This window comes from Rhinoraja longicauda, chromosome 27 (genome assembly GCF_053455715.1).
Source record: "Rhinoraja longicauda isolate Sanriku21f chromosome 27, sRhiLon1.1, whole genome shotgun sequence".
Classification (NCBI taxonomy): domain Eukaryota; kingdom Metazoa; phylum Chordata; class Chondrichthyes; order Rajiformes; family Arhynchobatidae; genus Rhinoraja; species Rhinoraja longicauda.
Genome location: NC_135979.1, coordinates 14,623,306 through 14,646,351, shown reverse-complemented (window position 1 = coordinate 14,646,351; position 23,046 = coordinate 14,623,306). Strand labels below are relative to the sequence as shown.

Sequence of the window (23,046 nt, the reverse complement as noted above, 5' to 3'; positions counted from 1 at the left end):
AAATTGTAATTTCCTACAAAACCACTTGCTCTAGCCACCATATACTTCCCCTTTAAAGGGTGCAGACTATCCTTGACCGGATCTAACAAGTCAAAGGTGCTACTAACAACAATCAGTCAGTTTGGATGCTTCGAGAAACATTAAAACAAGCAGGAAGTACACCTTGCTGTAACACCATGTCCATTAATCTGGGTGGTATAATTAACATATATTTTGTTTTCTTCTCATAAACTTATTCATTCGTTCATTCATAAACACCGATTTGATCTGATAAAATGAATATTACAAACTTCATGACTATAGGATTTCTTGTATTAACACCTGAATTTTGACAAATAAAATCTACAGTGAGACACAAGAAACTGCAAATGCAAAAAATCTTGAGAAAAAGTAGCAAAATAACGCATTTTTGAATTTAAATGGTTAGTCATTGAAATCGTTGGGTAAAATCTTGAAGAATCTGTTACCTGGTTAAAATCATCATCAAACCTTCTTGCTTGAGAACCAAACCCTTTCTTCTCTGAGATTCCATACATCACAGTTTGATATTTGGTTGGTATTGTTGAGGTGGATGTGGTGCTTTGCCATCCTACAGTGAAATAAATGCAAATCAACAAAGATATAAGATGCAGGGAATGGAAAATCTATATCATTCATCAACTAGCAAAATATATCCTTCCAAGAAATAAAGATTTATTACAGCGCTTATTGCCTTCTATTGGAACAGATGTCTTTAATCTGTATTATTCATTGATTGATTGAGATACAAAACAATTATCGCCACAGTACTAAACTATTTATACTCTTACCTTAATGTATTTGCATGTCATCAATTGCAAACAATTTACCTCGGATCAGGTGAGGCACATATAATTGAAAATGTACTGATACATTTTAAGCATCAATGGAATTATAATACAAACTGTTGAAAGGATGTGGATTCATCACCATTAGATGTAATGTAAAACTTTTGTCTAAAGATAAGTCCTGACTAACTCCTTATTGATTGATATTTCAATTATAACCTGCAATGCTTTGTCCTCCCCTCCCCTTTTCCAACTTTCTCCCCCCCCTCCCCCCCAACAAACAGTCTGAAGAAGGGTCCTGACCCAAAACGTCATCTATCCATGTTCTTCAGGAATACTGCCTGTACCGCTGAGTTACTCTAGCACTTTGTGTCTTTTTTATCTAAACCAGCATCTGCAGTTCCTTCCTTCTCCATTGATTGATTTAGACTTTAGAGATACAGCGAGGAAACAGGCACATCTAAGTCCACACTAACTATCGATCACCTGTGCACTAGTTTGATGTTCTTTGTTATCCTACTTTCACATCCTACACAATCTGGTCTTTGGAATGTGGGAGGAAATACCAGAGCAGCCAGTGAAAACCCCATGCAGTCACTGGGAGAACGTACAAACTCTGCACAGGCAGCACCCGTAGTCAGAATTGAACCAGGATCTCTGACGCGTGAAGTAGCAGCTCTACAACTGACAGAGAAAGTGGATCTTGTCTACTTTCTGCTGTCAAATTTTCGATTCTTTGGGCCTGGGTCTATAGCTCTTGAAAGTCTTTAGTCATGATTTTTGCTGCAGCAAAAGGATGGCCTTATGATACAACTCAGATTTTCTTTGGTGGCCAGATAGGTGAAACAATCACTCATCGTGGAATCTCATGTGAACAGATGACCTGCTCCACTGGAACAGCATTGCAAAGAAGGTAACCCAGCTCTGGAGCTGGGCCAACCAGCCATCTTGTTGAAACAAAGACCTCTTTCCACGCAAAGGGTGGTACATGTAAGGAACGAGCTGCCGGAGGAGGTAGTTGAGGCAGGTTCAGAGGAATATGGACCAAGGCAGGCAGGTGGGACTAGTGTTGATAGGACATGTTGGGCAAGTTGGGCCGAAGGGCCTGTTTCCACGATGTAAGACTCTATAACTCTAAGTCTCAAGAAGGGTCTCAGTCCGAAATGTCACTTATCCATGCTCTCCAGAGATGCTGCCTGATCTGCTGAGTTACTCCAGCACTTTGTGTTCTTCCAACCATCTTGTTCCCAGATCAAAGAACTATTTAGCATTCAAAAGAGAACGACTTTCTTACTTTCTACTCTCATTGTGGATTTGAATCATGTGATAAAGTTGTGTATTCATCCCACAATAGAAACACTCTGATGTAGATCTTGGCACAATGCTCAAAACAAATGCTGCTATTCTGATTTTATTATTAAGTGTAGCAAGGAACTACAGACTCTGGTTTACACCGAAGATAGACACAAAATGCTGGAGTAACTCAGCTAGTTAGGTAGTATCTCTGGAGAAAAAGAATAGGTGACATTTCGGGTCGAGGCATTTCTTCAGACTGAGAGTCAGGGAAGAGGGAAATTAGAGTTTGTTTTAGTTTCCGTATTAAGTATTTGTTTTGCCTGAGCATCCTTTTAGATTCAGTTTGGTTGATTAATTGCTTCATTCCATTATGCCATTTATTAGTGCATCCCCTGTTTTAACACAATAACTGCAGATGCTGGTACAAATCGAAGGTCCGCGTTGGCCAAACTGATCTCCCGGTGGCTGAGCACTTCAACTCCCCCTCCCATTCCCAGTCTGACCTTTCTGTCATGGGCCTCCTCCAGTGCCATAGTGAGGCCCACCGGAAATTGGAGGAACAGCACCTCATATTTCGCCTGGGCAGCTTGCATCCCAGTGGTATGAACATCAACTTTAGATAGTTCCTCTGTCCCTCTCTTCCCCTCCCCCTTTCCCAGATCTCCCTCTATCTTCCTGTCTCCACCTATATCCTTCCTTTGTCTCTCCCCCTGACATCAGTCTGAAGAAGGGTCTCGAACCGAAACGTCACCCATTCCTTCTCTCCTGAGATGCTGCCTGACCTGCTGAGTTACTCCAGCATTTTGTGAATAAATACCCTGTTTTAACACAATCTGTATGTAATATAAGCTGTGCTTAAATTGCTTCCACATCAATAATAGGCAAGTGCAATCCTCTCAGTGACTGCTCTATTAGTAAAGGTGTCGAGGCCTACAGGGAGAAGGAAAGAGAATGGAGTTGAGAGGGAAATATGGATCTGCCATAATTGAATGTTTGGACTCGATGGGCTGAATGGCCTAATTCTGCTTTTATGAATTATGAACTTTATCAGAGAAGATCGTATCTTATGAAGAAATTTTCACTTAGATTTGCCCCTTCTTCTTTTGTACCGATCAGGATGATAGTTTACACTTTAAATGACACTACATATGTGAGCATCTCTTTTACAATGGGCATGCAGCGTAGGTTTACTTGGTTAATTCCCGGAATGGCGGGACTATCATATGTTGAAAGACTGGAGCGACGAGGCTTGTATACACTGGAATTTAGAAGGATGAGAGGAGATCTTATCGAAACGTATAAGATTATTAAGGGGTTGGACACGTTAGAGGCAGGAAACATGTTCCCAATGTTGGGGGAGTCCAGAACAAGGGGCCACAGTTTAAGAATAAGGGGGGAGGCCATTTAGAACTGAGATGAGGAAAAACTTTTTCAGTCAGAGAGTTGTGAATCTGTGGAATTCTCTGCCTCAGAAGGCAGTGGAGGCCAATTCTCTGAATGCATTCAAGAGAGAGCTAGATAGAGCTCTTAAGGATAGCGGAGTCAGGGGGTATGGGGAGAAGGCAGGAACGGGGTACTGATTGAGAATGATCAGCCATGATCACATTGAATGGCAGTGCTGGCTCGAAGGGCCGAATGGCCTCCTCCTGCACCTACTGTCTATTGTCTATTGTCCAATAAACCAAAACCAGATTTTTATGAGTTTAGTTTTAATAAATCTGACCCAATGACCCAACCTCAGCTCTTGACCCTAAGCCAACCACACTCCCACACTCAGTGAATGGCATTATTTTTCCTTAAAGATTTTGTCAGTTTATTTTCTTTTTTGCTTTTCAAAATTACGCCATTAAATGAGGACAATACGTGAAGTTTAATACAAAGAAAAAACATTCAAATTATTGAAAATAAAAACAATCCAACTAACACACAATATACAATAACAATGAATAAAGCCAACATCTTTAGTATTACCTTTACTGGGATTTCCTGTAGGTAAATGTTTAATCATTTTGTACTCAGTCTTGTGAATTTGCTTGTTCTGAGGCGCCATCTGTTGGATATAATCCACCATAATGTACTTGATGAGAGTCAAAGTATTCCAGTCTCAGATTGCAGCCATCTAGTCAGAAAAAAAGCAATAACAGAAGAACTGATTAACCTGTTCATATATTTTAGAACTAATAACCTCCTGGTGACTTCTCAGTGTTAGCTACCATATCTCGCCCAGGGGTAGAATGAAAAATAAGGATTAATGAATTTCGGATTCCTATATTCTCCTTACAATTGCTTCCAGTAGAACAACATCAGCAGTGGTCTGGGATAAAATGTTAAAAAAGGTACCTGATATAACAAGGGTCAGTGGAAAAGAATTAGCCTGGGATAAAAATAAAAACATCATTTTAGCACTAAAGTTTTTTTGCAGTCAAGATGGCTCAAGAGTGTTCACAGGAGGCCACTAGAGTTTATTAGAGGAATAAGATATGGGTTTGACCCCACCCTTTCGATTCGTGCAAACAGGTCTGAATCTACAGGGGCAGCAAGTTGGAAGTGAGGTGCCCCATTCATTCTGTGTAAGAAAATAACTGCAGATGCTGGTACAAATCGATTTATTCACAAAATGCTGGAGTAACTCAGCAGGTCAGGCAGCATCTCAGGAGAGAAAGAATGGGCGACGTTTCGGGTCGAGACCCTTCTTCAGACTGAATTCATTCTTGTGCACGTCTCACTGGCCAGTTGCAAAACTGCACCAGCAATTGTGGCAGGGGGCTGTAAAGAAAGCTACACTGAAGACTTGCAAAAGTATGCTTATTTAAAAAATACAGCCCAGTTCCACCACATTCGTACAGGGCCCTAGTGAGACCGCACTTGGAGTACCGTGTGCAGTTTTGGTCTCCAAATTTGAGGAAGGATATTCTTGCTATTGAGGGCGTGCAGCATAGGTTTACTAGGTTAATTCCCGGAATGGCGGGACTGTCATATGTTGAAAGACTGGAGCGACTAGGTTTGTATACACTGGAATTTAGAAGGATGAGAGGGGATCTTATCGAAATGTATAAGATTATTAAGGGGTTGGACACGTTAGAGGCAGGAAACATGTTCCCAATGTTGGGGGAGTCCAGAACCAGGGGCCACAGTTTAAGAATAAGGGGTAGGCCATTTAGAACAGAGATGAGGAAAAACTTTTTTAATCAGAGAGTTGTGAATCTGTGGAATTCTCTGCCTCAGAGGGCAGTGGAGGCCAATTCTCTGAATACATTCAAGAGAGAGCTAGATAGAGCTCTAAAGGATAGCGGAGTCAGGGGGTATGGGGAGAAGGCAGGAACGGGGTACTGATTGAGAATGATCAGCCATGATCACATTGAATGGCGGTGCTGGCTCGAAGGGCCGAATGGCCTACTCCTGCACCTATTGTCTATTGTCTATTGTCTATTGACCGCTGGAAAAGACGGCAGGGGAAGAGAAAAGACATTCTGGCCTTCCATCACAGTGAGGAGGTGACTGGAGGAGACTCACTGTGATGGATGTTTCTTTTTTTTGTTTTGTGTTGGTTTGTGATTGTGTGTGTTATTGCTTATTTTTATTGCTCTTATTGTTGGACTGTGGGTAACGGAATTTCGTCCAAAAGACTTGTTTTTCTGGATGACAATAAAGGTTATTCTGATTCTGATTCAGCTCACAGCCCCAACAGGGTCACCACCACAGTACCCTCTCCCCACCTCACTGGTCTGACCCAACCCCCTAACCATGAACTCCCACCCACTGATTTCCCAACGCCAGCCTTCACATCTCCTCATATCCAGGGCCATCATCACCCTAAATCCTAGATCCTGCAAAACTTGTCCACGCCTGGTCTGATTAGCCCATGTTGATTCTCAATCACTGCCCATCTCATCCTCCAATCTAGATGGTTTACCCCCAACTGCTGGACGTGTAGGAAAATAACTGGTACAAATCGAAGGTATTTATTCACAAAATGCTGGAGTAACTCAGCAGGTCAGGCAGCATCTCAGGAGAGAAGGAATGGGTAACGTTTCGGGTCGAGTCCCTTCTTCAGACTGATGTCAGGGGGGGCGGGACAAAGGAAGGATATAGGTGGAGACAGGAAGATAGAGGGAGAACTGGGAAGGGAGAGGAGAAGAGAGGGACAGAGGAACTATCTAAAGTTGAAGAAGTAAATGTTCATACCGCTGGGCTGCAAGCTGCCCAAGCGAAATATGAGGTGCTGTTCCACCAATTTCCGGTGGGCCTCACTATAGCACTGGAGGAGGCCCATGACAAAAAGGTCAGACTGGGAGTGGGAGGGGGAGTTGAAGTGCTCAGCCACCAGACGATCAGGTTGGTTAAGGTGGACTGAGCGAAGGTGTTGAGCGAAATGGTTGCTGAGCCTGCATTTGGTTTCGCCGATGTAAAGAAGTTGACATCTAGAGCAGCGGATACAATAGATGAGGTTGGAGGAGGTGCAGGTGAACCTCTGTCTCACCTGGAAAGACTGTTTGGGTCCTTAGATGGAGTTGAGGGGAGAGGTAAAAGGACAGGTGTTGCATCTCCTGCGGTTGCAGGAGAAAGTGCCTGGGGATGGGGTGGTTTGGGTAGGAAGGGATGAGTGGACCACGGAGTTACAGAGGGAATGGTCTCTGTGGAACACAGAAAGGAGAGGGGATGGGAAGATGTGGCCAATAATGGGGTCCCGTTGGAGGTGACAGAAATGTTGGAGGATGATTTGTTAGATACGCTGGCTGATGGGGTGGAAGGTGAGAACGAGGGGGATTCTGTCCTTGTTACGAATGGGGGGAGGGGGAGCAAGAGCGGAGCTGCGGGATATAGAAGAGGCCCAAGTGAGAGCCTCATCTATAATGGAAGAGGGGAAGCCCCGCTTCCTGAAGAATGAGGACATCTCTGATGCCCTAGTGTGAAACACCTCATCCCGGGCGCAGATATGGCATAGACGGAGGAATTGGGAGTAGGGGATAGACATTTTGCAGGAGACTGGGTGGGATGAAGTGTAGTCCAGATAGCTGTGCGAGTCAGTGGGTTTATAGTAGATGTCAGTCACTAGTCTGTCTCCTGTGATGGAGATGGTGAGGTCCAGAAACGGTAGGAAGATGTCGGAGATAGTCCAAGTATATTTAAGAGCAGGATGGAAATTGGTAGTGAAGTGTATGAAGTCAGTGAGTTCTGCATGGGTACAAGAGGTAGCACCAATGCAGCCCAACTGCTGGACCACCTACCTTCATGAACCGCCCCAATTTGACTCTACTTACAACCTCAATTCCTATTGCATAATCTACAAATAACCGGGAACTATTACAGAGTACTATGCTTACATATCTGATGTGCTGCATCAAGTAAGAATGTCATTGTTCTGTTTCAGGACATATGACAATAAAACACTCTACACTCTTGACTCTTGGCCTCAGGCCCAACTCAACTTACTAGCAGCTGACCAAAAGGATCAAGAATCTGCACAGGGCAACATCTAACAACACCTCTGTGGCTACCAGTCAATCTCTATGCTACTGTTTTGTGAATGTCTCATTGAGTCCCGCACATCCGTTTACTCTGCCTTCATCATATTCAGAGGTTCTCCAACAAAGGATCTTAGACCTGCAATGTTAACCCTGTTTCCCTTTCCACAGATGCTGCCTGACCCATGGGTGTTTCCAACAATTTCTATTTGCATTCAAAACACCGCTACAGCTTTTGGAACTATATAGAAGCACGACAAAAAAACAAAGTACAGTTATTTTTAATAATGTTCCTATTTGTCCTTCTCTTTCAATCCCTGCACCCTACCACCTGAAACCCCATCACCCTCCATCCACACCATATTAAATTGTGTGGTAAGTCCCCCCCCCCCAGGTCCATATCACTTACATGGCTTATAGGAACATGAAGCAGATCTATCTTCTGAAAATCAGACCTCATATCAATCCCAGGGTCTTCCAGCTGCAACTGCTATAAATGAAGACCTGCTTTTGCGGTGACATCTAGACTAGATACCTTCTGACTGATGTAGCAGAGCCCAGATCAACCCAACATTCATATTCCTGACTGCAAAAATCACTATTCGCCTCTGTAAACAACCTCCAATTAGATGTAATGACCCCTTCCCTGTTCATTGTGTTGCTTTTAGGAGAGGTATGTATTTAGTAAAATCCCATTCAAAGTAACTGAAGACCTGACCGCATCATTCCAGCGACCCCAGCCAGATCTACAAAGTTTATTCTTTTGGTTGTTGGCAGGTGCGATTCTGGAAAAGAAAACATGGGGCCCAATCTAAAAATTGCTTATTCATTTTGTTCAAAACTATTATAGTTAGTGACTCCCCATCTCCCCAGCCTATTTTAGTCATTCAGCTTCTTTCAAGCAGAAATATTAAAATTTCATTCAACGAACAGCAGGAAGTACTGTAAATGTGCATCAACCATGAATAGAGCAGAGGCTTTGCACAGTGGGTCTTGTTTTGTTTTTATGCAAAGGAAGTAGTTGCTCATGAGGGATTAAGCAGAGAAAAACTTCAAGTACATCAGCAGTTCTAAAATTACAACACAAGGTGCTGTGCTAAATATTTTTCATTCCTGTAAATACTTATCTTATTGCTTTGAATCCTTGAACCGAGTTAAATGATGAAAGCTTTTGATTTCTTAGCTAGGGGAATTTTATATTCATCCCTGTTGAGGCAATTACACACATTGAGTAAATCCACACTGCTGCTGAGCCAATTTTGGAACCTAGCTGGAACACTCTCTCCCGGATCTTTCGTTTAGTTTAATTTAGAGATACAGCGCGGAAATGGGTCCTTCGACCCACCAAGTCCCACCTACATACTAGGAACAATTTACAATTGCATCAAGCCAATTAACCTACAAACCTGTATGTCTTGGGAGGAAGGAAGGAAACCAAAGATCCCGGAGAAAACCCACGCAGGTCACTGGGAGAACGTACAAACTCTGTACAGACAAGCACTTATCGTCAGGATCAAACCCGAGTCTCTGGCGTTGTACGGCATCAACTCTACCATTGCATCACTGTGCCGCCTCTAAATGGCCTTTTGTTTTCGTGATCAGACTGTTGAATTGGACTTTGTCAAATGTCTATGTTGAATATTCTGCCGTCATTGACTTCCCTTCCTGTCACCTTATAAAAGTCCAACTTGGTTCAGAGGCCTAGATAAAGTGGATGGAGAGTGGATATCTCCAGTAGTGGGAGAGTCGAGGCCCAGAGGACACAACTTCAGAATAAACGGACAAACCTTTAAAATGGAGATGAGGAAGAATTTCTTTAGCCAGAGGGCGGCGAATCTGTGGAAGTCATTGCCACAGACGGCTGTGGAGGTCAAGTCAAATGGAGATTGATAGTTTCTTGATTAGTAAGGGTGTGAAAGGTTCCAGGAAGGCAGGAGAATGGGGTTGCGAGGGAAAAATAGTTCAGCCATGATTGAATAGCGGAGTAGACTTGATGGACCAAGTGGCCTAATTCTACTCCTAATGTCCTATGGTCCTCGAACATGAAGCACTGATGTTTGGCAATTGGCCTTAAAGCAAATTTGTTTCTCACTTTCCCAATTGCCAAATGGTCTTCAGGCTGAAATGTTAAGTTTGTTTCTCTTCCCACAGATGTGCCTGCTGTGGTTTCCCAGTATTTTCTGTTTTTATTGTCTATTAATAATAACTGCACCCCCCACAACCAAAAGATCCTAATCATAAAATGATAGTAGAGCATCAATGTTCTGAATATTCAGGCAATTGTTTCTTCAGTCTGAAGAAGGGTCCTGACCCAAAAAGTCACCTATCTATGTCCTCCAGAGATGCTGCCTGACCCACTAATTTATTCCAGCACTTAGTGTTCTAAGCAGGGTTCCAGCATCTGCAGTTCCTTTTGTCTGCAAATGTTTCTTGCAGTTCCCACAAAGAGCATATTGATTTCCTTGCGAATTAAGCAAATCAATATGATGAATGGGAAGTTATTCTACCTTGAGAATCAAGGTCAGTCCAAACCCAGCCATTGAGCTGCAGTACACAGATAGTGATTTTGTCTGGGCACTGGCGGAGCTGAGCTCCAAGGCATCATAAGCTCGTTCACTGAAGTGTACGGGAAAAGGCACACAACACCAAATATTCACAGAACAATTTCCCCATAGCACAATAGCACCACCATAAAGTCCACAGGAACCTGGAAATGGGATCACTCAGTAACATTCGATGATGATGAAGAAGGATTATTATAAGTGCACCAGCAAAGGTGTTGAACGTCTGAGGAAAAGGGTGTTCAATTCAAGAGCGTGAACCTGGCAAGAAAATGTATGGCCTACTGTGCAGCAATGATTCCTCACCTCCTGCACTTTACTGAGCACTAAACTACTCAAAGCACTGGAGAAATACTTTTTGCTTTAGCTCTGCAAAATCTATTGAGAGCATCAGAGAACCAATATCAGTGTACTCTCCTTGGCCAATAATCTATTCATCAAGGTTGTAGTTACATTCAGATTCAGATGGGCAGGCCATTTCATTCACACACCTGCACCAAACTCCAGGAACAGGCACATTGTTCGACGCTTCATCACCGCAAGAGAATACGAGTGAGCAAAGGAGACGATTCAAGGATTCCTGAAACCCCTCTTAGTAAAAACTAACATCTGCAGCCCAAGACTATGGGCAAAATCAAAATGGAGCATCTGGGATGGTGCTGAGAACCTTGACTCCGTGGATTGGGAACACAGAAAACTCCAGAGAGTACCAAAAAAAGAGCACACTAACAAACCGCCCACCCATCCACCCACTGAAGAACCTTCTGCTGCACCTGTGGCTGAGTTTGCAGGTCTCACGGTGGTATCATCAGCCCTCACATTCCTCACAGAACTAGAGTGAAAGAAAATCATTCTCCATCCTGAAGGACTGCCTAAGAAGGAAAGGGAAGAGGATGATGCTTCTTCGTCAAAAGGAAAAGGAAATAGTTAGACATGGTTTTGATTGGCTTAGTTTTAGAAATCTCAACACATTATTCGCACTTCTCATCTAATTTTTGCAGTTACCGAGCATACCACAAGAGGGAGCACGATTACCAAACCCAAAACTTTGAGGACATTAACTAGCTTATTAGTGAAGGACTTTCCTGTCACAAATTTACAACAGGAGCATCTATAAACATTTGGTGCCTTTTCTGGCAATTAGCCCCAATTTTTTGCAGGTCTTTGCTGATGAGTTTGTTTATGATGACTGATCATTACCATCAAGTTGACAACTAATCCTAAGACAAGAACAAATCAGTGCAGCATTTCTATGGCATAAATTGCTAAATTTGGTGGTATGGCTGAAGGAGTCAGTGTCAGTGAGGGACTAGGGTATTGATCAGACCAAAATAAAGAGGATAAAAATAAACAAGTCAGAAAACGAAAATAACGAGACAAATGAAGAGGAGTCAGCTCACAATTGACGTCAGTGGACACCACAGGACTGGAAAGGCCTGAAGTTAAATCCAGCTGAGTATTGTGAAGAAAGGAACTGCAGATGCTGCATTATACCAAAGATAGACATTAAGTGCTGGAGGAACTCAGCAGCACAGGCAGCGTGTCTGGAGGAAAAGCATGGGTGATGTTTCAGGTCGGGATCCTTCTTCAGGCTGAAAGTAGATGGGAGCTACTCTCTACTTTCTGTCTGAAGAAGGGACCCTACCCAAAACGTCATCCATCCTTTATCTCCAAAGATCCTGCCTGACCCGCTGAGTTACTCCAGCACTTTGTGTCTATCTTAAATATTGTAAATGTCACTGATTAAAAATATTCAATCATTGTTTGCAAAATACAAATACTGGAAATTTTGAAATGAAAGAAGGAAAAACAGGGTAAGCAAAGTGAGGGAAGCAAAGTTATCACCTCAAGCCAATGATCTTCATTCAGAGTATTATTTACGATTGGAAAATAATCATGTTAGAATGAAAAATAAGAAAAAAAGCATGTTAAATCTAAACATCAATTAGTGTAATTAAATAGTATGCAAGAGGAATACCAAGATTTTTAATAGAGAAATAGGAGCTGTGTGGCAGTATTACAAAGAATACACAATATTCACCTTAACTGAAGCATTGCTTCAGTGATTTTACCAGTGTAGAAAATATATCATTTCTTTCTGGTTAATTCCAATCACATGTTAGAGTAAAAAGTGTAGAAGTTGAATTGGAATGGTCTCGTGAACATAACACAGGAAACTATCCCTCTATATGTATTCCATTCTTACTTGCTGTTATCAGATGACTGAACAGAACTCTCATAAATTAAGGATGTAGCCCCGATCTCCCAACCTACCTCAGTATGGACTTAGCACTTTTTTCTAATTTGTACATTAATGCTACAATGCTGTAACACAATATTCTGCACTCTGGTATTTTTCTCTTTGCACTACCTGTTGTACTCATGTATGGCTAGATTGTACTCATGTATAGTATAATTTGACAGGACAGCATGCAAACAAAGTATTTCATTACATCTCAGTACACGTGACAATAATAAATCAATACCAATACCCAATACATTCAAGGCCTATATAATCAATTCTTTCACAGAGAATTGTTACAATTATTACCGACCCTGAGGAAAACTGTACATGTGCTTTTCGATATATAAAAGAAAAAAATAAACACACTTTTTGTGTTAGAAGTGAGAAACTTGTTTTTCTTTTTTATTATTTTGGTCCCCATCTATCAACACAAGTAAACAGGAGAGCTACACAGAAAGATGTTTAATGGCTTGAAGGGGCGTAGTTCAGCATAAGAACAGGCCCTTTGGTTCACGATGTCTGTGTCAAGTCAAAGTCAATTTTATTGTCAATCCTCAGCCAGTTTACACAGACAGAAAATCGAAATACCGTTTCCCACAATCCCGAGGAACAAAGTGCATAAAACTAAGTTAAAATTAAAAAGGCACAGCAAACAACAATCAACATAAAATATAAAATATAGTCACTTCAAATGCGTTAAAAAAATTTTTTTTTTAAAGTGTCTGGTGCTGGATGTGCGTGTGTGTGGGGTGTTAAAGTCCAGGTCCAATAGGGGCAGGGGAGAGAGGAGGAAGGGAGGGGAGAGAGTTCAGCATCCTGACAGCCTGGTGGAAAAAACTGTTCTTTAGTCGGGTGGTGCTTGACCTCAGGCTGCGAAACCTTCTCCCTGAAGGCAGGAGGGTGAAGAGGCTGTTGGAGGGGTGGGAGGGGTCACCCACAATGCTCAATGCTTTGCGGGTGAGGCGGGTGGTGTAAAGGACCAGGAGTGTTGGGAGTGAGGCGCCAGTGATCCTCTCAGCAGTGTTCACTATGCGCTGCAGGGTCTTGCGGCTGGAGGCTGTGCAGCTGCCGAACCACACAGTGATGCAGCTGCTGAGGATGCTCTCGATGGCGCCTCGGTAAAAAGTGTACATGATGGGTGTGGGGGCTCCCGCTCTCTTCAGTTTGCGGAGGAAGTAGAGGCGCTGCTGGGCTTTCTTTGCGATGGACGTGATGTTGTTGCTCCAGGAGAGATCTTCGGTGATGTTCACCCCCAGGAATTTGGTGCTGCTCACCTGCTCCACAGCAGCACCATTGATGGTCAGTGGGTGGGGGTGTTGGGTGTGCGTTCTCCTGAAGTCGACAACAATCTCCTTTGTTTTCTCCACATTCAGGAAGAGATTGTTGTCTGTGCACCACGCGGCCAGCTGGTCCACCTCCTTCCTGTAGTGGGTCTCGTCGTTGTTGCTGATGAGACCCACCACTGTTGTGTCATCCGCAAACTTGACGAAGTGGTTGGAGCTGTAGGTGGGTGTGCAGTCGTGGGTCAGCAAGGTGAAGAGCAGGGGGCTTAGCACACATCCTTGTGGGGCACCTGTACTCAGCGTGATGGTGTCCGATGTGTTGCTGCCGACCCGTACGGACTGGGGTCTGGCAGTGAGGAAGTCCAGCAGCCAGTTGCAGAGAAGGGGGCTGAGGCCCAGATTTGTTAGTTTACAAACCAGCTGCTGGGGGATGATGGTGTTGAATGCTGAGCTAAAGTCTATGAACAGCATCCTAACATATGAGTTTTTAGTGTCCAAGTGGGTGAGGGCTGGGTGTAGAGCAGAGGAGATGGCATCCTCAGTGGACCGCTTAGCTCGATATGCAAACTGAAACGGGTCCAGGGAGGGGGGGAGGTTGGATCTGATCTGCTTCATGACCAGCCTCTCGAAGCACTTCATGATGGTTGAAGTCAGCGCTACAGGGCGGTAGTCGTTGAAGCAGGATGGAGAAGACTTCTTGGGCACAGGTATGATGGTGGTTTCTTTGAAGCACAAGGGAACAACAGCCTGGCTCAGGGAGATGTTGAAGATGTCTGTGAGGACATCTGTGAGCTCAGCTACGCAGTCTTTTAGCACACGACCAGGAATGTTGTCAGGTCCAGAAGCTTTCCGGGTGTTAATCCTTAACAGTGTGCTCCTCACACTGCCTGGAGACAGACAAATAGCCTGGTCGTTGGGGGGGGAGTTGTTTTCTGCGCAGGTGTGTTGCTCTGTGCTTCAAAGCGTGCGAAGAAGCCGTTGAGGTCGTTCAAGAGAGAGGTGTCACTGTCACAGGTCTGTGGTAAGGGTTTGTAGTCCGTGATAGTCCTAATACCCTTCCACAGGCTCCGTGTGTCTCTGCTGTCACTGAAGTGGGCTGTGATGCGCCGGGTGTAGTGTTGTTTGGCTTTCCTGATGCCACTGGAAAGGTTGGCCCTGGCTGCTCTGAGACCGGCTGGATTGCCCTCTCTGAAGGCAGCGTTGCGGACCCTCAGCAGCCCATGGACCTCCCCTGTCAGCCATGGCTTCTGGTTAGCCCGGATGGTGATGGCTCTGGTGTGGGTCACATCGTCAATGCATTTGGTGATGTAGCCTGTAACTGTCTCTGTGTATTCCTGAATGTTGGTTGTGTTGTTGTATGTTGCTGCCTGCTTGAACATGTCCCAGTCTGTAGTCTCAAAGCAGTTTTGGAGTGCAGCTGTGCTGTCCTCTGACCACACACGTACCTCTTTTGAAACCGGTTTGGTGTCTTTCACCCGGGGTCTGTATGCCGGTTTCAGCAGAATGGTGAGGTGATCAGAGAGGCCGATGTGGGGGAGGGGGGAAAGCCTTGTATGCTCCTTTGATGGTCGTGTAGACAAGGTCCAAGGTGTTGTTTTCTCGTGTTGGGAAATCAACATGCTGGTATACTTTGGGCATGACAGTTTTTAGGTTAGCATGGTTGAAGTCCCCAGCTACGATGAGAAAGCCATCTGGGTGTGCTGTCTGCTGCTCAGAGATGGCCCGGTACAGTTCACAGAGTGCCTCCTCTCTGTCCTTGTTGTTGGAACTGGGAGGGATGTAAACAGCGACTAACAGGATAGCTGTTAGCTCCCTCGGGAGGTAGAAAGGTCGGCACTTCACAACCATAAACTCCGCCAGCGGTGAACAGTGTTTGTAGACCAACACAGCGTCCCGACACCAAGCATCACTGATGTAAACAATCACACCGCCGCCGCGAGTCTTCCCCCCGCTAACCGTAGCTCTGTCCGATCGGTAGCATGTTAGCCGGTCGAGCTGAACTGCGGAGTCCGGGATGTTGTCATTAAGCCATGTTTCCGTAAAAACGTAAACACAGCATTCCCTCACCTCACGCTGGATCGACCGGAGAAGTCTTATAGTGTCCATTTTATTGTCCAGTGAGCGTACATTAGCCATTAGCATGCTCGGAATAGCCGGTCTGTGTGGGCTAGCCGCTAGCCTAGCCCGGATGCCTCCGCGCTTACCCCTCTTCTGCTTCCTCTCACACCGCCTGCGGCGTCTCCTTTCCAGCCGGGGGGCAGCACTCGAGGCCGAGGTCGAGGCCAGGCAGAGTATTCTGAGGCCGCTAAGTTCCTCTGCAAGCGTAGCGTCCAGTGTTGATGATGTTGTTTTCTTGTCCAGCAAGAACTCACGACTATACTGTCTCCTGCTGACTGTCCAAAGTTGTTGAAGTGACAAACATGACGAACTTGAAAAAACATTAAAAACACTTGAAAAATCGGGAGAGTGTGGGGCCGCTGCGTCTGCACGCGCTGCCATGTTTACTCCAGTTGTGCGTGCCATAATGGCAATTTAAGCTGCAGATGTGTATTTCTATTGTTTTGCTATTGTATCTGCTTCCACCACTTCCCATGACTGTAATTTCCAGGAATCTGCAGCCCTCTGTGTAACAAAATCCCCCATAAATCTCCTTTATACATCCCCCTCTTCCCGTAAAGATATTATCTCCGGTATTTGATATTTCCCCATTGGGAAAAAGAACCAACCATCTATCATATCTGTGCTTCCCATAATTTCACAGAAAATCCCTTCGATTTTCCCTCTCTTCTTGTGGATAACACACAGCCTCACTGCAATCTCCTCTGCCGTTTCCACCTTTCCTCCCCCCCCCCCCCCCCCCCCTCCAGACACACTCACCCAGCAGCAACATGATCAAAATAGGCACTTCAGTGTATCAGTGAAAGCTGCTGAGCTGCACCCAGCTGGGCCCGGCATCAGCATGACTACTAAAGTTCTGTCACCTTGTTGGCCTTCTGCCTTCAGTTTTTAATAAAGTAATTCCTTGTGGAAAAATAGCACTCTATCAAGTCAGTTGCCCACATGTAGTCCACAGGCCAGGTCGGCAAGAATTCACAGTAAATGTGAGATATATTTCGAGTGAAGTCAAGTCAAGTTGAGTTTATTGTCCAATGCACAAGTGTGGTGGGAGACAAGTACAGTGAAAATCTTGCTTGCAGCAGCATCACACGCACACAGGCTCAGACAAACACACAAAACAATGCATACATAAATTACCCATTAAAGTTCTCAAAGAAAGAAAAAAAACATCAGTGCAAAATACAAATTTTTAAATGTCCATCGTAGTGGCGCAAGAGATTTTAGTTTAGTTTAGTGACACTGCGCGGAAACAGGCCCCTTCGGCCCACCAAGTCCGCACCGACCAGCGATCCCCGCAACTAAAACTATTCAACCCATATGGTCCATGGTGAACCAGTCGAGGTAGGACAAGGATTATTAACATATATCAAAGAAAAGTAGTGCACAGGAATAGGCCCTTTGGCCCATAATGTCTGCCCAACATAACGCCAAGATAAACTAACCTCATCTGTCTATACGTGTTCCTTTCCCCCTCCATTCCCAGTATATCCCTGTTCCTGTCCAAAAATCTCCTAAAAGCCACTGTTGCATCTGCCTCCACCACCACCACCTGGCAGCACATTCAAGAACTCACTGTTTGGGTAAAAAACTTGACTCTCACGCCTTCTTTAAGCCTGGCCCCTCTCACCTTAAAGCTATTTTTGAGAATTATGCAAGTTGGTTCAAGATCCTGACTATTGCGGGAAACTAGCTGTACCTGAACCTGGTGGTGTGGGACGTCCTGCCCAAAGATAGCAGTGAAAAGAAGGCCTGGTCTGGATGGTGGGGATTTTCATTGTAGAAGCTGCCATTGTCAGTGCCTCATGTAGATCCTTTGATGGAGGGGAGGGCTGTGCTCATGATGGACTGGACTGAATCTACCACTCTCTGCAGCACCTTGCATTCTTGAGCATTTGGGATTGCCGTCCCAGCCCATGATACAAGCGGTCAACATATATTAAAGGTGAACTGGCCAACCACATTCCCAGCTTTGGAGTCTGGCATTGAGAATCATCTGCAGGGGTAGGTCCTGTTTGTTCTTATACCTTAAATCTGCCATGCGACTCACAAAATTATATTTTAGCCTGATCGTGATCCTGAACCTCACCCTGACCAAGTCTTGATGACCACTTCATCATGACCTCCACCGTTCCCAGCAGCTGATGAATGAACCCTTGCCCGCACCACCAACCCAATGTGAAAGGATAGATTCCAAACCCTGCAACATACTGAACAGGAGTCCAATGGTTCAATGGTTTCTTTATTATCAGACGTACCGAGGTACAGTGAAATAGTTTTTATTGCATACAACTCAGTAAGGCAATCACCGTACATGAGCATAATCTCCTGCTTAGACCAGAATGTACAGAACAGCCCACTGTGTCGGTATGCAAGAGATGACATTTTGGCGCCATTTTACAGTCCCAGCTGCATCTGGCCACAAAGGCCTGTTGCAGCCATCACCTCCATCCTGGTCATCCACAAACCATTGTCCTCACTTTACACGGCCCTCTTCAGCCTGTGTTTCCTGGGGGGCGCCTCCATCAGCCAACCTTGTGGGTGCGGAAGGTAAGACCCCCTGGTTCTTCTTACCGGCCCTTTGTTCAGCGACCGCCATCGTCTACCTCTATCCTCAATAGACAATAGACAATAGACAATAGGTGCAGGAGTAGGCCATTCAGCCCTTCGAGCCAGCACCGCCATTCAATGCGATCATGGCTGATCACTATCAATCAGTACCCCGTTCCTGCCTTCTCCCCATACCCCCTCACTCCGCTATCCTCAAGAGCTCTATCCAGCTCTCTCTTGAAAGCATCCAACGAACTGGCCCCCACTGCCTTCTGAGGCAGAGAATTCCACACCTTCACCACCCTCTGACTGAAAAAGTTCTTCCTCATCGCCGTTCTAAATGGCCTACCCCTTATTCTCAAACTGTGGCCCCTTGTTCTGGACTCCCCCAACATTGGGAACATGTTATCTGCCTCTAATGTGTCCAATCCCCTAATTATCTTATATGTTTCAATAAGATCCCCCCTCATCCTTCTAAATTCCAGTGTATACAAGCCCAATCGCTCCAGCCTTTCAACATACGACAGTCCCGCAATTCCGGGAATTAATCTAGTGAACCTACGCTGCACGCCCTCCATAGCAAGAATATCCTTCCTCAAATTTGGAGACCAAAACTGCACACAGTACTCCAGGTGCGGTCTCACCAGGGCCCGGTACAACTGTAGAAGGACCTCTTTGCTCCTATACTCAACTCCTCTTGTTACGAAGGCCAACATTCCATTGGCTTTCTTCACTGCCTGCTGAACCTGCATGCTTCCTTTCATTGACTGATGCACTAGGACACCCAGATCTCGTTGAACTCCCCCTCCTCCTAACTTGACACCATTCAGATAATAATCTGCCTTTCTATTCTTACTTCCAAAGTGAATAACCTCACACTTATCTACATTAAACTGCATCTGCCATGTATCCGCCCACTCACACAACCTGTCCAGGTCACCCTGCAGCCTTATTGCATCTTCCTCACAATTCACACTACCCCCCAACTTAGTATCATCTGCAAATTTGCTAATGGTACTTTTAATCCCTTCGTCTAAGTCATTAATGTATATCGTAAATAGCTGGGGTCCCAGCACCGAACCTTGCGGTACCCCACTGGTCACTGCCTGCCATTCCGAAAGGGACCCATTTATCCCCACTCTTTGCTTTCTGTCTGTTAACCAATTTTCTATCCATGTCAGTACCCTACCCCCAATACCATGTGCCCTAATTTTGCCCACTAATCTCCTATGTGGGACCTTGTCGAAGGCTTTCTGAAAGTCGAGGTACACCACATCCACTGACTCTCCCTTGTCAATTTTCCTAGTTACATCCTCAAAAAATTCCAGTAGATTTGTCAAGCATGATTTCCCCTTCGTAAATCCATGCTGACTCGGAACGATCCCGTTACTGCTATCCAAATGCTCAGCAATTTCGTCTTTTATAATTGACTCCAGCATTTTCCCCACCACTGATGTCAGACTAACTGGTCTATAATTACCCGTTTTCTCTCTCCCTCCTTTCTTAAAAAGTGGGATAACATTTGCTATTCTCCAATCCACAGGAACTGATCCTGAATCTATAGAACATTGAAAAATGATCTCCAATGCTTCCACTATTTCTAGAGCCACCTCCTTAAGTACTCTGGGATGCAGACCATCAGGCCCTGGGGATTTATCAGCCTTCAGTCCCATCAGTCTACCCAAAACCATTTCCTGCCTAATGTGGATTTCCTTCAGTTCCTCCATCACCCTAGGTTCTCCAGCCCCTAGAACATTTGGGAGATTGTGTGTATCTTCCTCAGTGAAGACAGATCCAAAGTAACGGTTTAACTCGTCTGCCATTTCTTTGTTCCCCATAATAAATTCCCCTGCTTCTGTCTTCAAGGGACCCACATTTGCCTTGACTATTTTTTTCCTCTTCACGTACCTAAAAAAACTTTTGCTATCCTCCTTTATATTATTGGCTAGTTTACCCTCGTACCTCATCTTTTCTCCTCGTATTGCCTTTTTAGTTAACTTTTGTTGCTCTTTAAAAGAGTCCCAATCCTCTGTCTTCCCACTCTTCTTTGCTATGTTATACTTCCTCTCCTTAATTTTTATGCTGTCCCTGACTTCCCTTGTCAGCCACAGGTGTCTCTTACTCCCCTTAGAGTCTTTCCACCTCTTTGGAATAAATTGATCCTGCAACCTCTGCATTATTCCCAGGAATACCTGCCATTGCTGTTCTACCGTCTTCCCTGCTAGGGCCTCCTTCCAATCAATTTTGGCCAGCTCCCGCCTCATGCCTCTGTAATCCCCTTTGCTATACTGCAATACCGACACTTCCGATTTTCCCTTCTGCCTTTCCATTTCCATCCTCGTTAGGAGAAATTTATTTAGTCACTGGGTGGTGAATTTGTGGAATTCTTTGCCACAGAAGGCTGTGGAGGCCAAGTCAGTGGATATTGTTAAGGCAGAAATAGATAGATTCGTGATTAGCACAGGTGTCAGAGGTTATGAGGAGAAGGCAGGAGAATGGGGTTCGAAGGGAGAGATAGATCAGCCACTATTGAATGGCGGAATAGACGCGATGGGCCGAATAGCCTAATTCTCCTCCTATTCCTTATGACCTTATGACTTTATGACCTCTTCTCGCAGTGGGCGAGCCAGGCCTGTTGTTAAGGTGGGCCGCGGCTAATGGCCTAATGTTGGGTTTCTGTCAATAATCACCCACCACTCCTGATCACCACACAACGTACCAGAGTTCATCTGAACCATCTGCCATTGGGGAAAGGGCAGGTAGGGGTTTTAGTGCATATATTCCATGCACTGTTTTACTGCAATGAAGCTTTAGGGAATTAATTTTGCAGCGGCAAACCTCCTACACAAAACATGCATTAGCTCACTGCATTTGACCAATTTAACATGCCTTTGTCAACATGAAATACCCCTAGGCCATTAACATTGTCAACCAATTATTAAATTTAGCAATTGTTAATTATCTCTTTTTTTTCTAATGCAAATTGACCCAATCTTATGAAAGGAAAGATTTAGACCATGCAAGGCAGTTCGGTCTAATTCCAACAAAATGAAAGACATGAGCTATAAGTCACCATGAGTGCTGTGATTTTGTGTCTGATTTCAATCTCTCAGCAGTACAAAGGCCAGAATTGAAAGGTATTGTTAGGTATTTCATAAAGACTTGGATCAATGAAAGATGTCACTATAGTTGCTGCATTCTCCAGAGATTGACAATAAAACGGTGTCAGTGAACAGTCCTTGAGTGTGGGTCAATACTGCAGGCTGTAGATGTTAAATAGTAGATCGGGTGAGGAATGGTGTGAGCTGATGAAATTTATTTTCCATTAAAGATCTGCATTTGTAATAGCTGCTGTTTTACAAAAATATTGCCATTGCTATATCAACACATTCTACTTCAAATGTTGGATCTGAGGTAAAATAACGAACTAATACTTTATATAATAAATACACTTTAGCTGCCAGGAGTAATTAGCTAATAAATATAAGAGACAACTAAGAGATAAGAGAGGGAGAATAGCCAGAACCTCTGGATTCCTGTATTTTTTTGCTATAAAATAAAATGGGACATTATCGTAACATGAATCATCCAGGATTTCAGAACATAGTGATGTGCAAAATTATAGACCACTCCAAATAAATTTTAGCCATCGCAACCAGTTCAAAATGTGTAATAAAAATAGAAAATACTGAAAAAATAATATTCCCTCCACAGATGCTGCCTGACCTGCTGAGTATTTCCAGAATTTTCTTTTTTTTTATTTCAACGTCTGGAGTTATGTGTTTTTAGATTTAAATGTTTTATGAAACAACCCAAATAAATGTGCATAGAAACTGAAAAGTGTACAAAATTATTTGAAGGTCATATTATCAAAGATCGGTTTCAATGAATTAAGAGAAAGAAACCAGGAGCAATGTTTCATCACACTATCGAATATTTGCACAAAGGAGAGGCAAAAATAGGATAGATAGCCAGAGTGTGTAGGAAAGAACTGCAGATGCTACTTTACACCAAAGATAGACACAAAATGCTGGAGTAACTTAGTGGGTCAGGCAGCATCTCTGGAGAAAAGGAATTGGTGACGTTTTTCGGGTCCAAACCCTTCTTCAGACCAAGAAAGCCAGAGTCTGCTTCCCGTGGTAGGGGTGTCTAAAACTGGAGGGCATAGTTTAATGGTGAGAGGATGGATCCAAGAGGTATATTTTACACACATAGTGCAGTTAGTATATGGAATAAGCTGCCAGAGGTGGTGGTGGAGGCAGGAACGTTTAAAACGTTTAAGGGGCATCTGGACATTTATTTGAATGATTAATGTATAAAAGGATTGGGAATTAATTCAATTAGGATTTGTAGAAAGGGACAAGATGGTTAGCATTGACATGGTGGGCTGAAGGGCCAGTTTCTATACTGTCGATATCCATGACTCTGTGAGGTGGATCCGAAGTCAGCTTTTCGATGAAGATACATATTCAGTAAAATTCTGTTCGTGACACATTGTTACGCACTTTGCAATGTGGTTATAAATGGAAGTTAAATTCAATAAGTATAACCTTCAAAAATCAATTAATACAATTTCTCTCTTTGTTAATAATATGAAATACGGTTTAGAACCGGGTTATTCCAATCATCAGAAATTATGGTAAGAGTACCAAGCATGTGAGGAAGATGATCCCAGGATGTCCACAATTGAACCATTACACACCCACATTTTGTCAGCATTCGCCT

At 44.1% G+C, this 23,046-nt stretch overlaps 1 protein-coding gene across 2 annotated transcripts in view; it reads right to left on the bottom strand.

Moving 5' to 3' along the window:
• stpg1 (sperm-tail PG-rich repeat containing 1) overlaps positions 1–23,046 on the bottom strand; it is a 60,897-nt gene that overhangs the window by 36,039 nt on the left and 1,812 nt on the right. For both annotated transcript variants that reach the window (XM_078423175.1, XM_078423176.1), the window contains exons 2-3: positions 4,074–4,221; positions 468–589 (exon numbers count right to left, since the gene is read on the bottom strand). In XM_078423175.1, coding sequence (XP_078279301.1) covers positions 468–589; positions 4,074–4,173 — 222 coding nt within the window. In that variant the 5' untranslated portion in view covers positions 4,174–4,221. The remainder of the gene's footprint in view (positions 1–467; positions 590–4,073; positions 4,222–23,046) is intronic.